We start from the raw sequence: 17,478 nt of genomic DNA on the forward strand, positions 1-17,478 counted from the left end.
AGTCCTACTGAGGGCCCATCCATCTTTTTCTATTATTAATTTAGATCCATTAACTAAAAGAGCAATGTGTGTTCAACTTCACTCCTCAAGAGCAGGAGGCCAGCCAGAACTGGGTGTGGCCCTGCCTCCAGGGCTTGGAGACAGTCTCCAATATCCAGTTTCCAGAAGAGCCTGGGTCATATCCTCCAGCTTCAGTCTAACTTCCTGCCTTTTGGAATAAGGTTACAGTCCAAGCAGGCCCCTGTAACAGTGAGAGCAACTTTTTTTAAAAAAAGGCACTCCTGTATATTGCACATTCCTGTATATCACATGAATTCTTACCAGTTGATGGCTCTTAGCTGAATGTGGGAACTGTCTGTGTTGAAAAGCATTGTGTTTTACTTGATGCCTGGGGCTTTGAAAGTTCTGCCAGTGATTAAACTGTAATGGCTTACCTGGACAGGCAGATCAACATGATTGTACAGTTAACAGATGACAGATATGTATACACAAACTAGCCTCAAGGTTTATCTCATAACATTTGAGGCTTTACTTAATAGTTCTCAATCCTGTGACAGATGCAGCCCCCCCTTAGCCACATTTCCACCACATATCGCTAAACCATGCTTTTATATAATTTGTCTCAAATGAGACAGTAATAACCTATCGACAGCACATTTTGAAATTGTATCTAACTTTTTGCATACAAATAAAAAATAAGAGACACAGATGAACAATTTCCCACTTCTTATGGACACTCTCATGTTTTTATAGAGTGCTTAATTAATTATATTTTTAGTCTGCCCTTCATCCCATAGGATCGCAGGGCAGTGAACAAACCTAAATTTTATTTCTCTCAGAGCAAGGGTTTCCAGCTAGCGGTCCAATGAGGCATGTGAAGAAAAATGGTTAACACTTTGAGGAATAGTGCTTGTTTTGGCATATCTTTCCTGCACTAAAGGAGTTAACCAAGGACAACTTGAAGATTCATGAGCATTTTCTTTTTCTTCTTGAAACCAAATAACTGGTGTTTATATGTGTTAAGTCCTGTGCCTCACATTAAGTATCCCCTTATTTATATATTTGTTCTCAGTCATCATGCTCATCTCAGGAGAAGCTGCACCAATTGCCTTATCAACCAACAGCAGATGAGCTCCACTTCCTGACAAAGCACTTCAGCACAGAGAGCATCACTGATGAGGAAGGCCGGCATTCTCCAGCAATGCGTCCTCGATCTCGCAGCCTCAGGTGAGCGTCTCACTTCTGGCATGTGAGATTTATTTCACCTGCCCAGTTTTCTGCTGCATGCTTGCAAGAATAACCACCTCATTCTGTTTTACCTTTAATCTACTATAGCACCACAACAGCTAAAGCAACTCCTTATGTAAACCAACTACAGCATAGTTTCCCCAACACAGCCACTTTAAAATCTTGAAACCTCTCCATTGCCATAATTGCATCTTTTTTGCTAGTGCAGTTTGGACAGGGCTATATGGCGATCTTTAAGATGCAGTGACTCCAAAGTGCCCACCATCAGAAAGTGTCCCTTTGTTCCAGTACTGGGTAAAGAAAATGTCTATTTCCCCCCCCCTTTTTCTCATCTGATGAACTGTCCTGCATGTCTCATGTTAACTTATGTGGAGTGATAATGGTTACTTCCGGTACCTAAAAGCTTCATGGAGAAGCATGCATGATACGTTCCTGCCTTTAAGCAGCTTCCTTTCACTGAAACCCAAACTACTTTTTGAACTTCTCTAACTGGTGGAGTACAGAAATTGTTGAAAGCAATCTCCAAGTCATCTTTTAACAATGGGCCTGGAATTGTTTTATCTCTCACCAAAACCAGAAATGGGCTGTGGGATAGGGAGGCAAAACTGCAGGAGGTAGAGGAGGGCACTTCTTGCCAGATCAGTATGTCCCTGCAATCCCTGTTGTTAAATAACTGCAAGGTAGGCTTCACCTGTTCTCCACCAGCTTTATTATTCATTAAATTTGTATCCCACCCTTCCTCTCAGAGGAACCTAGTGTGGCAAACAGCAAAAACAAAACAGTACAAGTTAAAACAGTACAATTTTAAAATTGAATAAGAACATATTTGATGCTCCCTGTGCCAGAATGATGGAGGAGCCTTTCATAGAAGTTGCTGTAATTAGTCAGATATACATCAAATTACAAATCCAGTTCCCTACTTCCATCTCTTTGTTACACTGAAGCTAGTGTGTAGAAAAGACTAATATGGAGGAAAAATGTGGCTCTGTGTGCCATCTCATCCCTTTCCTAACCCCAGTAAGCCTTTCACAATGGCTTCCTCTACTTGGCCATGGCTTCAAGGACAACCTCAAAAATTTGCTAAGCATGGCTTGCTCACAGAAGCCTTTAATTAGCAGTGTTACATGAAGGAAGGGGAGCTATATGCTGCACTTGCTTCAGCCTGTCTTGTGTCAGAGGAATGTGTATATTACCTACCCTACTTTGCAACAAAATTCCTTTGATTATCTGGCATCTTTCCCTTTTAAATTAATGGTTCAGTCTTATAACTTTCTGTGTCTCCACCTAAGCTAGGAATGGGGAACCTTCTTCAACCTGAGGGCCACATTTTCCTGTGGGCAACTTCCAGGGACCTCATACTGATGGTAGATGTGGTAAAAGTGGGAGTGGTCAGACACACACCAGACTCCATCCACCCAAGCAGAAGATAACACGGTTCAAGGACTCATTCCAGCCTGGTAAAAATCACTAGAGAAGGGCTCATAGTATGGCTAGTGAGGGAAGTGACCTGGGCAAAGTCCAGAAGGCTGGATAGTCCAGAAGGCTGGATAGTCCAGAAGGCGTACGTTTCTCCACATAACCACATAGAAAAAAATATATCAGCAGCCATACCACCACAACCTTCACCAAATTTGACATAATGCCAGCATTGTGTGGGCAGTTAAGGTATAGCTTAATATTTAGGATCAGCATGCTAAGGTTGAGAAATAGCAGTTGAAAGTGGGCTAAAAATGTAAGTGTGTTTATACTTTCAGTTTTGTTGAATTTTAAGCTAATTCTAAGATTCAGGAAATGTGGGCTAAAGGGGGGGCTGCATCTATGCTATAACTGCCGGATTCTTTATAGCATTTGTCACTTTCTATATATAGTATTGTTTCGATTTTCATTAAATTCCATTTTTTTTAAGTCTTAATGCACAAAAGGTTAGATGTTGTTTGTCATTTGTTTCTGGAGCAAACTGAGTCTTGGAAATGTGTTGTTATGCAAATGAGATCATTATTGTCTTCGTAAGAATTACAGGATGCAAGACCACAGGCTTAATATGCTAACTTTTCCTAATAAATGCAGCTGTAAAACTGAAGAAAGAAAATATACTAGGAAACAAATTTTAGTTATTTTTTTTTACATGCTACACTTCTCAAAGATTTCATATGATAATATAAATATCATATGCTTGAGCAGCATTATGTATTCTCTTTACTTTATCTCTATCATATTAGGTTTAAATAAACAAATCTATATTCTGATTATGAAACCTATGTACAACAGCTCCTGGAAGTAAATATAATAGAGAATAGTGTTTTTTGTTTATAGCTATTTGCTTAAGGGGCAGAATATAAGCCAGTTGCACAGGTCAATTTCAGAAGCCCGTTAAGGATATGTGTTCATTAATGAGCACATAAGAATAATGGATGACATTCTTGATTGGGATGATGCCTCCTACTGGAAGAAATAGGAAAGATCCACTAAAGCCTTTTGCCTCTACTCCAGGGGGAGAAGCAATCCCTCTCACCAGATTGACCCTGCCTGCAATTGGTGATGTTTGAGTCCTGTTGTTCTCTCTTTTGAGTATTTGTCTTTTCTGTGATGTGCGTCTCCTATGATTATTTTCTGAGTCTGTGGTTTTGGTTTTTTACTATGCTTTCTCTTCTCGCCTTTTGGTGTTACTATAGTTTTAGTTATACTGGGTGTAATTTTGAAGAAGAAAAATCCTTTCTAAAAGAAATGCTGTACTCTTAGCAAAGTGTATCCTGAATCTTAGAAAACGTATCTTGCCTCTTTGAATTCGGGCTACTGAACGCTGTTCCACTATAAAATACTAAACTCTTTTCATATTGCACAGTGTATCTGACAGGAATTTCTACAGACAAGCAGCTGTGATATCAGAAACATTGTTTTGTAGATTATTCATTCTCTCTGCTCCAAATTTGCTCCATTTTTATACAGCTATATGATGTTCATTTTTGTCTAACAGTCAGAAGTATTATAACATCATCAACCATGTTCTGCAGCTGGTCTTTGGTCATTTAGTCAGTTGTCCACATAATTTAGTAGTTCTCCAGGTTAAAGCTAAATGCAATTTAAATAACATCCCAGAAGCATATAAAGATCAAATAAGGAACAGGTTTGAGGGTTTAAACTTAATTGACAGAGAACCAGAAGAACTATGGAATGAAGTCAGAGACGTTATCAGAGAAGAATCCAAAAAGACAATACCTCTAGTTTAAAAAGAGAGAAAGACCCCAATGGATGACTGAAGAAACTCTTCAAATAGTTAACTAGAGAAGGAAAGCAAAAGCAAAAGGAGATAGAAACACAGTCAGAACCTTAAATGCAACAATACAGCGACTAGTATGTAGGGACAAAGAGAACTATTACAATAATTACTGTATAGAAATAGAAGAGGACAACAAAATGGGTGGAAGAAGAGCCCTATTCCAAAAGATTAGAGAAATGAAAGGGAAATTTAAACCACGAGTAGGGATGTTGAATAATCAACAGGGGAACACACTGACTGACCAAGATGAAATAAAAGGAAGATGGAAGCAATACACTGAAGACCTCTATAAAAGAGATGTCAGGATGACAGATTCATTCACGGAGGAACCGTATGATGAAGAACCAGAAATTTTAGAATGTGAAGTGAAAGCTGCTCTTAAAATACTTGGAAGAAACAAATCACCAGGAATAGATGGCATACCAATAGAGTTGCTGCAAGCTACTGAGACTGAATCTGTCCAAATTTTGACTAAAATCTGTCAAGAAATATGGAAAACTAAACAATGGCCCACAGACTAGAAGCGTTCCATATACATTCCAATTCCAAAGAAAGGGGATCCCAGGAAATGCAGTAATTATCGAACTATTGCCTTAATATCCCATGCAAGTAAAGTAATGCTCAAGATTCTACAACAAAGGCTCTTGCCATATATGGAGCGAGAAATGCCTGACGTCCAAGATGGATTTAGAAAGGGAAGAGGTACCAGAGATCATATCGCAAACATACATTGGATAATGGAACGGACCAAGGAATTTCAGAAGAAAATCACCCTGTGCTTTATAGATTACAGCAAAGCCTTTGACTGTGTAGATCATGACAAACTATGGAATGCTTTAAGAGAAATGTGGGTGCCACAGCATCTGATTGTCCTGATGCGCAACCTATACTCTGCACAAGAGGCTACTGTAAGGACAGAATGTGGAGAAACCGATTGGTTCCCATTGGAAAGGGTGTGAGACAGGGGTGTATTTTATCACCCTATTTATTTAATCTATACGCAGAACATATCATATGGAAAGCAGGATTGGACCAAGAAGGAGGTGTGAAAATTGGAGGTAGAAATATGAATAATTTAAGATATGCAGACGATAGCATACTACTAGCAGAAACCAGTAATGATTTGAAACGAATGCTGATGAAAGTTCAAGAGGAAAGCACAAAAGCAGGACTACAGCTGAATGTCAAAAAGACTAAAGTAATGACAACAGAAGATTTATGTAACTTTAAAGTTGACAATGAGGACATTGAACTTGTCAAGGATTATCAATACCTTGGCACAGTCATTGTCCCGTCCAGAGCCGAAAGAATGAGGCTGGAGTGTGTGTGCAAGTAAATCTCATTTTATTAGAGTAATGGATACATCAAAGGCATTACGCTTCATAGGAAACCCTATGCTAACTCACTAGAGTCCCTAACTATACTCTAGACATGCTCTGCAGCGTGTGAAGGAAGTTGACTCAACGACCCCCTACTGGGAGCGGCAGGCTTATATAGGAAATGTTTTCGAACGTAATCTCTGACTCCTTCGTAATTCCTGTCTCTGCCCTGTCCGTTTCTCGTGGCGACGGGAATGAGGAGACAGGGGACGCGCATCCAACAGCTCATCTGAAGACACCTGCTCCTGAGCAACAGGCTCGAGGTCAGGGGGCGGTGCCACACTGGAATCCTCCTGGGAACAGCTTGGTAAAGGAGGAGCTGGCACTGACTCTGAAGCCTCCCCCCACAAGTTCTCTGCATCAACTGGGGGCGGTGCGCTCGGCTCCTCGGAAAGGGCGTTATTCATGGGAACTGGCTGGAGAGCAGGCTGCCCCCCTCCCGCACGCTCCTGCTCAGACACAACAATCCCCAACTCTGCTTCTTCTGGCTGCGGAGGTGCCTGAAACTCATGCCTCCCCCCTTCCTGTCCTTTCTGAGTTGGCTGCAGAGCAACAGTCATTAACCAAAATGGAGACAATAGTCAAGAAATCAGAAGAAGGCTAGGACTGGGGAGGGCAGCTGTGAGAGAACTAGGAAAGGTCATCAAATGTAAAGATGTATCACTGAACACTAAAATCAGGATCATTCAGACCATGGTATTTCCGATCTCTATGTATGGATGTGAAAGTTGGACAGTGAAAAAAGCTGATAAGAGAAAAATCAACGCATTTGAAACGTGGTGTTGGAGAAGAGCTTTGCGGATACCATGGACTGCAAAAAAGACAAATAATTGGATGTTAGAACAAATCAAACCAGAAGTATCACTAGAAGCTAAAATGATGAAACTGAGGTTATCATACTTTGGACACATAATGAGAAGACATGATTCATTAGAAAAGATAATAATGCTTGGAAAAACAGAAGGAAGTGGAAAAAGAGGAAGGCCAAACAAGAGATGGATTGACTTCATAAAGGAAGCCACAGACCTGAACTTACAAGATCTGAATAGGGTGGTTCATGACAGATGCTCTTGGAGGTCACTGATTCATAGGGTCGCCATAAGTCGTAGTCCACTTGGAGGCACATAACAACAACAATACAATATACTATATCACTCAGTAATCAATTATTCATTTAATTTGACAAGTTTTATTTCTAATGGCAGTTTTGGTTCATGTCTGGATAGCTAATATGTTCAGCTCTGCCAAGCTTTGAAGAAAAATGTTTGTTCATTTATTTATTTGCATCTTTAATATCTCCACTGTTCCCATGACTATAGCCCAATCTGTATGTAGAGCACTATATTTGATTGACAAATCAGTACTAAAACATGTCCTTCTGGGAGGAAGACCAGGCTATTAATTAATTAACTAATTAATTAACTAAACAAGTAAATAAATGTAATCAATTTCTTTTTTAAAAAATGTAAGCTATTTTTGTCCCTATAACTGTTCTAAAGACAGCTTATGGTGTATAATTATTGTGTAAATTATGCATCTAATGCAGGGTGGTTCTTGAAAAATAAACTGCATAGCTGGTGAAAATTTGATATTTGTACTTTTAATTATAATTTTCCCTTTTCATATGATAGATTTTATCTTTCCCAAAAGCTTATAAATCATGTTATTACTTTTCCTTATGCTTTATATATGAAGTGTTTGTCAAAATTATAGCTACTAAATTATTATTTACATTTGTGTAGGAGTGGAGAAGGCAACATATATAAATAAAATGAAGAAAGGAAAATTGTAGCTCTAATTTGCAGCAGTACATTAAGCAACTAAGTGTACTTTCTGTCTCTATTACCTCATTCTGCACTGAAGGCTACTAAACTATGGAATGAGTCTGGGCATTACATACCAGCATTTGATAAATGATGATGAAATGAAAAGAAACCATACTGTTTGTATACCCACTTTGTAACATCTGTTAGAATTAGGAATTTTAAAGTATATTCCCTCAAACGTTGTTAAACGTTTTACTAAGGATGATCAACAGCATTTTGTTGTTGGACAATGTATAGCATCTGGGTCACAAAGCCTGCATGATATGTTCTAATCTCATGGTCAATGGTTTCCAAACACATTTGGTCTTCACTGTTTGAGAAACAATGTAAAACTACTAGAGAATTGTAATAATGTTGGGCAAAATGCTTTAATGGTATTTTGCTTCCCCCACCCTGTTAAGGTGCAAATAAGTTCTATGCAGTCTCTCCTGAACTTTTTTTTATAACATTTATACAATTTAGAATGTATATATGTGAACACTTCAGAATGAATCACGCAACCACTCTGTACAAGCATGGTTGCATTTATTTGAACTCAGAATGGCCCAGTTCACACATTGCATTTCAACCGTTGTTTCAAATAAAGTATGGTTTAATGTGTATGCTGCTCAAAAGTTCCCACATTGTTCCTCCCAAGTTCCCATAGCATTCCTCCCTTGCTCCTGGTGCACCATGACTAAACACCGTGGACTAACTTGTGTCATCCAGACCTGGGCTCATGGTTTGTTTTCTCCCCAGCAAACCACGAGTGGTAATCAAGATTTGTTCATAGCTTAATGCCCATTGTTTATTTTGAAGGGGACAGGGACCACAGGTCCAGGTTTGGACAACATAATAAGCAGAGTCTGGTTTCTTTTGTCTGTGGCATGGGAGGAGCTCCATGGGAATTTTTGAGGAGCGAGCAGCACACTGTTCATTCACATTAAATTGTACCTTGTTTAAAACTATGATTTAAACTATGATTTAAGATGATGTGTGAATCGGGCCATCTTCCTGAATTGTTCAGATTTCCTGAATTGTTAATCATAAATTAATTGTTAATCATAAATAAAAGTCTTCCTTCAGAAAATGGAAGTCTTGTCCAAATGAAGAAAATAAAAAGAAACACAAACTGTGGCAAAAGAAATGCAAGAAGACAATAAGGGATGCTAAAAAAGAATTTGAGGAGCACATTGCTAAGAACATAAAAACCAACAACAAAAAATTCTATAAATACATTCAAAGCAGGAGACCATATAGGGAGGCGATTGGACCCTTGGATGATAAGGGAGTCAAAGGTATACTAAAGAACAATGAGATTGCAGAGAAGCTAAATGAATTTTTTGCATCTGTCTTCACAGTGGAAGATATAGGGCAGATCCCTGAACCTGAGCTAACATTTGCAGGAAGGGATTCTGAGGAACTGAGACAAATAGCGGCAACAAGAGAGGAAGTTCTAGGCTTAATAGACCATATAAAAACTGGCAAATCACCGGGCCCAGATGGCATCCACCTGAGAGTTCTCAAAGAACTCAAATGTGAAATTGCTGATCTGCTAACTAAAATATGTAACTTGTCCCTCAGGTCCTCCTCTGTGCCTGAGGACTGGAAAGTGGCAAATGTAACTCCAATATTCAAAAAGGGATCCAGAGGGGATCTCGGAAATTACAGGCCAGTTAGCTTAACTTCCGTCCCTGGAAAACTGGTAGAAAGTATTATTAAAACTAGATTAACTAAGCACATAGAAGAACAAGCCTTGCTGAAGCAGAGCTACCATGGCTTCTGCAAGGGAAAGTCCTTGTGTCAGTAACCTATTAGAATTCTTTGAGAGTGTCAACAAGCATATAGATAGAGGTGATCCAGTGGACATAGTGTACTTAGACTTTCAAAAAGCATTTGACAAGGTACCTCACCAAAGACTTCTGAGGAAGCTTAGCAGTCATGGAATAAGAGGAGAGGTCCTCTTGTGGATAAGGAATTGGTTAAGAAGCAGAAAGCAGAGAGTAGGAATAAATGGACAGTTCTCCCAATGGAGGGCTATAGAAAGTGGAGTCCCTCAAGGATCGGTATTGGGACTGTACTTTTCAACTTGTTCATTAATGACCTAGAGTTAGCAGTGAGCAGTGAAGTGGCCAAGTTTGCTGACGATACTAAATTGTTCAGGGTTGTTAAAACAAAAAGGGATTGCTCCAAAAAGACCTCTCCAAACTGAGTGAATGGGCGGAAAAATAACAAATGCAATTCAATATAAACAAGTGTAAAATTATGCATATTGGAGCAAAAAATCTTAATTTCACATATACGCTCATGAGGTCTGAACTGGCGGTGACCAACCAGGAGAGAGACCTCGGGGTTGTAGTGGACAGCACAATGAAAATGTCGACCCAGTGTGCGGCAGCTGTGAAAAAGGCAAATTCCATGCTAGGGATAATTAGGAAAGGTATTGAAAATAAAACAGCCGATATCATCATGCCGTTGTATAATTTTCCACAGGTAGCCTGCCATCAGATTGGGTAGTACTGCCATCTAGCGTCCGAAGGCAAGAATGCACTAGAGTTAAAACCTGGGGCTCGAGCCCCTCCCACTCCAGTCTTCATTCTTGCTTTCGTCCGAGGCAGATCGGAATTTAGACAGAGCGTAGCTAAGTCTTTATTTTCAACTCTTCTCCTTATCGTTTTACCTCTTTATTTCTTCGGGGTTTCCCCTGAGGCTCCTCCAGCAGCAGCTGCTGCTTTCCCGTTTAGTGGGGGCTCCGCGGCTGCGGTCCCCCCCTCCCTTTTTTCCATTTGTTATTCAGCCTTCTGAGGCTCCACCAGCAGTGGCTGCTGCTTTCCTGTTTAGCGGGGGTTCCGCAGCTGCGGTCCCCCCTCCCTTTTTTCCATTTGTTATTCAACCTTCTGAGCCTCCAACAGCAGCGGCTGCTGCTCTCTCTTTTTTGCGGGGGCTCCGCGGCTGCCATTTTGTTTCATTTTTTGCCGCTTTTTTCTTTTCTAATACTTTTCTCACTTGTGGGACTTGTGTAGTCTCCTGTTAACAAACATATACTCACCTAATATATTCACCTAATCAGTATTTCCCTCAGACACATCAAGTAGCCCTGTTGTGGGACTTGTGTAGTCTCCTGTTAACAAACTTATATTCACCTAATCAGTATTTCCTTCAGATACATCAAGTAGCCCTGTTATACCACACCTTCCCCATTGTGTGTGTGTTTATTTGTAGGTGCACCTCAAGTAGCCCTGTTATACCACACCTTCCCCATTGTGTGTGTGCATATTTGTAGGTGCACCTCCAGTAGCCCTGTTATACCACACCTTCCCCATTGTGTGTGTGTATATTTGTAGGTGCACATCCAATTGACTTATGCTCCACCTTCGGCGGCGCATTATTAGTCTGTGCACCTTGGCGGTACCGCACCTTCCCCATTGAGTGCGTGTATCTAGCCCTGGCCACACTGCGATTATTAAATAAGGCTTATCTTTTCTGGCAGTGTAACTAGCGGTCTCGCACCTTCCCCATTGTGTGCGTGTACTTAGCTCATGGCCAAGTTGGCAGTGTAACTAGCGGTCTCGCACCTTCCCCATTGTGTGTGTGGACTTTGCTCGTGGCCAAAGTGGCAGCGTAACTAGCAGTCTCGCACCTTCCCCATTGTGTGCATGTACTTAGCTTGGCGCCAACCTTACCCGAGTCGTTATTTTCCTCGTGCTGGGCGTACTTACTCCTGTCATACTGTCTCTAGTCTGTCCTATACTATTTCTACCTTAGCTCTGTTACCGCTCCTTCCCCATTGTGGGCGTTCATTCAGAGATTGACATGGCGGATTTGAACCCTGAGGTGACAATATCCCCTGAAGCAGGCCGTCCATCACCACGCCAGCCAGCTAAACATAAACACGCCAAGGCAAAAGCAAAGACTAAACACCTGTCTGGTCGCCGGGCGCCCAAGAAGGCACGCTACGTATCACCCTCGCTTCCGGAGAAACCTCGCCATGCAGCCGTTCCTGCACTTTTCCAGGCTCCTTCTGAGTCATCAGAGGAAGAGTTTGAAGGATTCCCCAGTCAAGCTCCTCAAACTCCGCCTGGGCAGCCTCAAATTCCTCTTCAGGAACAGGCGCTACCATCTTCCACTCTCCCAGGCATACAGTTGACCCCTGTCTTCCTGCAACAACTACGAGAGCTGCTGGGGTGCCTATCCCAACCCCAGACTTCTCTACATTTGTCTTCTCAGCCCGGAACCTCGCAACAGCCCAGCTCTGCGAGACACCCTGGTGACAATACTGATGCTCCGCTACCCTCTCCTAACCCATATGAGGTGGTCAGGGGTAGACTGGACGTAGAGCAATCTCAGACTGATGACTACATGAACGTTTTTCAGATTGACCTGGATGAATGGAGTGGGGAATCTGACCAGGAGGAGGAGATCTCCTATCGCCTATTTGACCCGGCGGATTTCTCTCATCTGTCACGTAGAGTCATGGACACTCTTGGCATTCAACCAGAACTTGTACAACCGGTTGTCCCTCCTGTCAAGGGTGCCAGAGTTCTCAAGTCCCCCAGATCAGTGCAGCACTTCATTCCCGTACCAGACCCCATTAAAAAACTGACCAGAGAAGAATGGGCCCGTCCCCTTCGTCCACGTCGTTCCTCATCCTTAGCCAACAAGCTCTATACCCTTGACCCAGAATTCATGTCCTTTCTGAACGTCCCGGGGGTGGACCAACCTATTTCCAATCTTGTATCCCGGTCTCTCCTCCCAAAGGAAGGCAAATCACTGTTCAAGGACCCCTATGAGAGGAGGCTTGACTTTGTCTTCCATAAGATCCATGAGGCTTCCGCTCACTCCATCCGGGCCTCTTCTACCGCCTCTATCTTCTCACGGGCTTCCATGATGTGGTTAGAGGATCTCCTTGACGACCCCAACCCGGATCCCGCCAAACTAAGGAAATGTATCCTCAAGATACACAAGGCTGCTGCCTTTGTGGCCGACGCCACGTTAGACGCTTCCCATCACGGTGCACGCGCCCTTGCGGCCGATATTGTAGCTCGTCGTACCCTATGGCTCCAACATTGGGATGCCGATTCGACTGCCAGAACCAACTTATCCTTAGCTCCATACTCGGGATCTATGCTCTTCGGCGAGGACGCACTCAAAGCAGTCCTTGTCGACCCCAAGGACAATCGTAAACCTGCACTAGCTACGGCCAAAAGAGACGACCGCAGACCCGTGCGACAGTTTACCTCTTACCGTTCCTTCCAACCCTTTCGGAGAGGACAACCTGGTGGACGAGGACGGGATACCAGGCCTACAAATTTCCGTCCCTTCAAGGCACCCTGGCCCAGACAACGCTCACAATACAGGGGCCAATACCAGAGCAGGCAGGCATATGGCAGAGGAACCCGTCAGCGCAGGCAGTTCTGACTCCATCCCCATTGGAGGCAGACTCTCCTTCTTCTCCAGCATCTGGCTAAACTTGACAAACATCTCCTGGGTCAGACTTCTCTTCACCCAGGGCTACAATATAGAATTTTGGCGGACACCACCGGACAAATTTTGCATCTCCCCCGGCTCCAGGGCATGCAAAAAGGTCATGCAGGACGCCCTACGACATCTACTAGAGATAGCCGCTATAGAGCCTGTTCCTCCATCCGAACGGCTACAAGGCGTGTACTCCGTCGTCTTTACGGTTCCCAAGCGAGACTCCTCATGGAGGGCGGTCTTAGACCTCAAGGGCCTCAACCGCTTCGTCAAATACCGCCACTTCAAGATGGAATCTCTGGCGTCTATTGTAGAGGCTCTACAACAAGGGGACTTTATCGCATCCATCGACCTGAAGGACGCTTACTTACACATCCCAGTTTGCCCGGGTCACAGACGGTTCCTGAGATTTGCACTAGGCCACCTCCATTTTCAATACCGGGCCCTTCCATTCGGCCTCTCCTCGGCCCCCTGAGTCTTCACCAAAGTGATGGCCACCATGCTGGCGTATCTCCGCCTCCAGGGGGTCCATATTTATGCTTATCTCGACGACCTCCTCCTCTGAGCAGGCTCCCGGGACTTGGCCAACAGGCAGATCCAGTTCACCCTAGAGGCACTACACTCTCACGGCTGGCTGATCAATGCCAGAAAAAGTCATCTACAACCAACTCAGCGCCTCCAGCACTTAGGAGCAATACTGGACACATCCCTAGCCATGTTCTTTCTGTCCCCAGACCGTATTGCTTCCATCACAGCCATGGCAACCTTACTTCTACATCGCCCCACAGCAGATGTCATGTTTCTGGCCCAGTTTCTCGGGGCAATGATCTCCTCCATCCACATCGTTCCGTGGGCCCGACATCATTCCAGACCTTTACAATGGGCTCTCCTACCTTTTCAAGCGGACATCTCCAGGTCCACCCATCGCGTAATTCCGCTGGGCCAATCTCTGAAGCAATCATTCCGCTGGTGGGTATCCACAACTTCCCTCACCAAGGGGACACCGTTTCGGGACCCAACCAGAGTCCTAATCACCACGGATGCCAGTCTGTCCGGCTGGGGAGCCCATTGCAACTCCACCTTTGTCCAAGGCGTGTGGTCAACCCAGGACCTAAGTCACAACATCAACTGGCTGGAGCTCAGAGCTGCTCATCTGGCTCTGAGACACTTCCAGCCACTATTCGCTCTACAACATGTCCTCATTCGGATGGACAATGTTTGCGTGAAATCTCACATCAACAGACAGGGGGACACGACAGACAGGGCTCTGCAGGAGGAAACGACACGAATCTTCGACTGGGCCGAGTTCCACCTCCTGTCATTACGAGCAGAACACCTCAGCGGAACTCTAAACGTTACGGCCGATTGGCTCAGCAGGCAAAGGGCCATCCGGGAGAATGGAAGCTTCATCCAGCTGTGTTCTCCCTTCTCCAGCGGCGGTTCGGCCCCCTCTCGCTGGATGTCTTCGCCTCCAGCCACAACTGCCAACTGCCTCGTTACTTCTCAAGGTACCTAGAGCCAACGGCGGAAGCAGTGGATGCTCTGACGACACCATGGCCAGACGGGCTCCTGTATGCCTTCCCGCCTATATCCCTTATAGGCAGGACATTGACAAAACTCCGACTCGAACGGACACGGATTTTACTCATAGCACCTTATTGGCCTCGCAGACCCTGGTTCTCGGACCTCCTCTCGATGTCAATGGCGGATCCTTGGACCCTCCCAATCAGGCCGGATCTTCTTTCCCAAGGTCCAGTTTGGCATCCGGACCCGAACTGGCTCAGCCTGACAGCCTGGCTTTTGAGCGGACACAGGGGTCATAAACACTATTTTAGCGTCAAGGCAACCGTCAGCTACTCGAATCTATCAGAGTACTTGGCGTGCTTTTTCCAGCTGGTGCACTTCCAAAGGTTTTTCAGCACCCCAAGCCACTGTACAGCACGTTCTACAGTTCCTATACAGAGGCATGACATTGGGACTCAGACCGAACACCCTGCGTAGACAGGCCTCCACCATCTCGTCAATTCTGTCTGTCTCTTCATCGGCAGCACCCCTGGGCACTCATCCGCTCATCAAACGCTTCTTAGGAGGAGCTACTCACCTCTCTCCAGCTGTACGTCACCATTTTCCATCCTGGAACCTCTCCAAAGTTTTGCAGGCATTACAGCGACCTCCATTTGAGCCTCTTGCCTCAGTGCCTCTAAGACTGTTGTCTTTTAAAGTCCTTTTCCTCGTGGCTATCACTTCCGCGAGGCAGATTTCGGAGTTACAGGCCTTGTCATCGGCCCGTCATCTCTGCGTATTCCATAAGGACTCTGTAGTCCTGAGGCTGGATCCATCGTTCTGTCCTAAGATCAACTCAATCTTCCACAGTAGCCAGGACATTGTACTTCCATCCTTTTGTCCAAAGCCAGTTCATCCCCTCGAAAAGGCCTGGCATTCGCTGGATGTTAGGAGAGCGCTCAAAGTTTACCTCTCTTGCACCCAGGACATTCGACAGACAGACGCATTATTTGTATCCTTCCATCCGAGATCTTTGGGAAAAAAGGTGTCCAAATCCACTTTGTCCTGTTGGCTTCAAGCCTGTATTTCTATTGCATATCAGTCACTTAATTTGCCAGTGCCGTCTAACATCACAGCTCATTCGACCAGGTCTGCTGCCGCTACGGCGGCTTTCCTAACTAATGCTCCTCTTACAGACATATGCAGGCCAGCGGTATGGGCTACCCCTAACTCCTTTGTGAAGCATTATAAGATTGATCGCTATGCTTCAGCTGACGCCTCTTTCGGGAGACGTGTCCTACAACACGTTATTTCTGATTTGTGACTTCCTAGGAATCCCTCCCTATTAGGGGGCTACGTTGGTACATCCCAATCTGATGGCAGGCTAGCTGTGGAAAATGGTCCCTTGGACCCACCTGAAGGGTGATTTTCACAGGTACGCCTGCCATCACGTCCCTCCCTTGTGGGGGATTTCTGGGGAAATTCGTTCAGTATTTTGTATATAATTCAACCTATATCCTTCGTGCTCTGTCTGATTTTCTTTAGTTAAAACCTATTCTCATGTTGCAAGTTCTATGGTATTTGCTATGTATATTTTCTTTGCTGCTGGGGCTTTTGCCCTTTGGTTACTTTCAGATTTACCACTTCGGACTCGTCATCATAAAGACTGGGGTGGGAGGGGCTCGAGCCCCAGGTTTTAACTCTAGTGCATTCTTGCCTTTGGACGCTAGATGGCAGTACTACCCAATCTGATGGCAGGCGTACCTGTGAAAATCACCCTTCAGGTGGGTCCAAGGGACCAATCTATGGTGCGGCCGCATTTGGAATACTGTGTACAGTTCTGGTCGCCTCATCTCAAAAAGGATATTATAGAGTTGGAAAAGGTTCAGAAGAGGGCAACCAGAATGATCATGGGGATGGAGTGACTCCCTTGTGAGGAAAGGTTGCAGCATTTGGGGCTTTTTAGTTTAGAGAAAAGGCGGGTCAGAGGAGACATGATAGAAGTGTATAAAATTATGCATGGCATTGAGAAAGTGGATAGAGAAAAGTTTTTCTCCCTTTCTCATAATACTAGAACTCGTGGACATTCAAAGAAGCTGAATGTTGGAAGATTCAGGACAGACAAAAGGAAGGACTTCTTTACTCAGTGCATAGTCAAACTATGGAATTTGCTCCCACAAGATGCAGTAATGGCCACCAGCTTGGATGGCTTTAAAAGAAGATTAGACAAATTCATGGAGGACAGGGTTATCAATGGCTAGCCATGATGGCTGTGCTCTGCCACCCTAGTCAGAGGCAGCATGCTTCTGAAAACCAGTTGCCGGAAGCCTCAGGAGGGGAGAGTGTTCCTGCACTTGGGTCCTGCTTGCTAGCTTCCCCCAGGCACCTGGTTGGCCACTGTGAGAACAGGATGCTGGACTAGATGGGCCACTGGCCTGATCCAGCAGGCTCTTCTTATGTTCTTAATACAAACAGTATACGAACAGTATTTTATGCTTGTGGATAGCTACTAACTGCCCCAGTTCTAAAATGTAAATTTATAATGTGCTTAATAAATATTGCTGCATGTTGTGCAAGGATTTAAAAAGGAACACAATTTCATAACTATGGAACTTGACCAGATGGATAGCTTAATCCATACTAGGAAGAAAATGCCTAAACACACAGCTTGGCTCATTAATTGGCTTCAGTTTGTGCACAAAAACCTAGAAAAATCGTAGTTCAAATTGTACACAATGAACTCAAAGTAATCTAGATTAACTTCATATTGTGTATTTTCACACCTGTTGAT

At 44.0% G+C, this 17,478-nt stretch overlaps 1 protein-coding gene across 6 annotated transcripts in view; it reads left to right on the forward strand.

Annotated features, from left to right (window-relative positions):
• Positions 1–17,478, forward strand: part of MAST2 (microtubule associated serine/threonine kinase 2) — a 284,336-nt gene that overhangs the window by 184,723 nt on the left and 82,135 nt on the right. For all 6 annotated transcript variants that reach the window (XR_009763527.1, XM_061632847.1, XM_061632851.1 and 3 more), the window contains one exon: positions 1,073–1,227. Coding sequence is in view for 5 of the 6 variants with exons in the window: in XM_061632847.1 (XP_061488831.1) it covers positions 1,073–1,227 (155 nt within the window). In the remaining variant the exon portion in view is untranslated. The remainder of the gene's footprint in view (positions 1–1,072; positions 1,228–17,478) is intronic.

The sequence above is a fragment of the Rhineura floridana genome, chromosome 6 (genome assembly GCF_030035675.1).
Source record: "Rhineura floridana isolate rRhiFlo1 chromosome 6, rRhiFlo1.hap2, whole genome shotgun sequence".
NCBI classification, from domain to species: domain Eukaryota; kingdom Metazoa; phylum Chordata; class Lepidosauria; order Squamata; family Rhineuridae; genus Rhineura; species Rhineura floridana.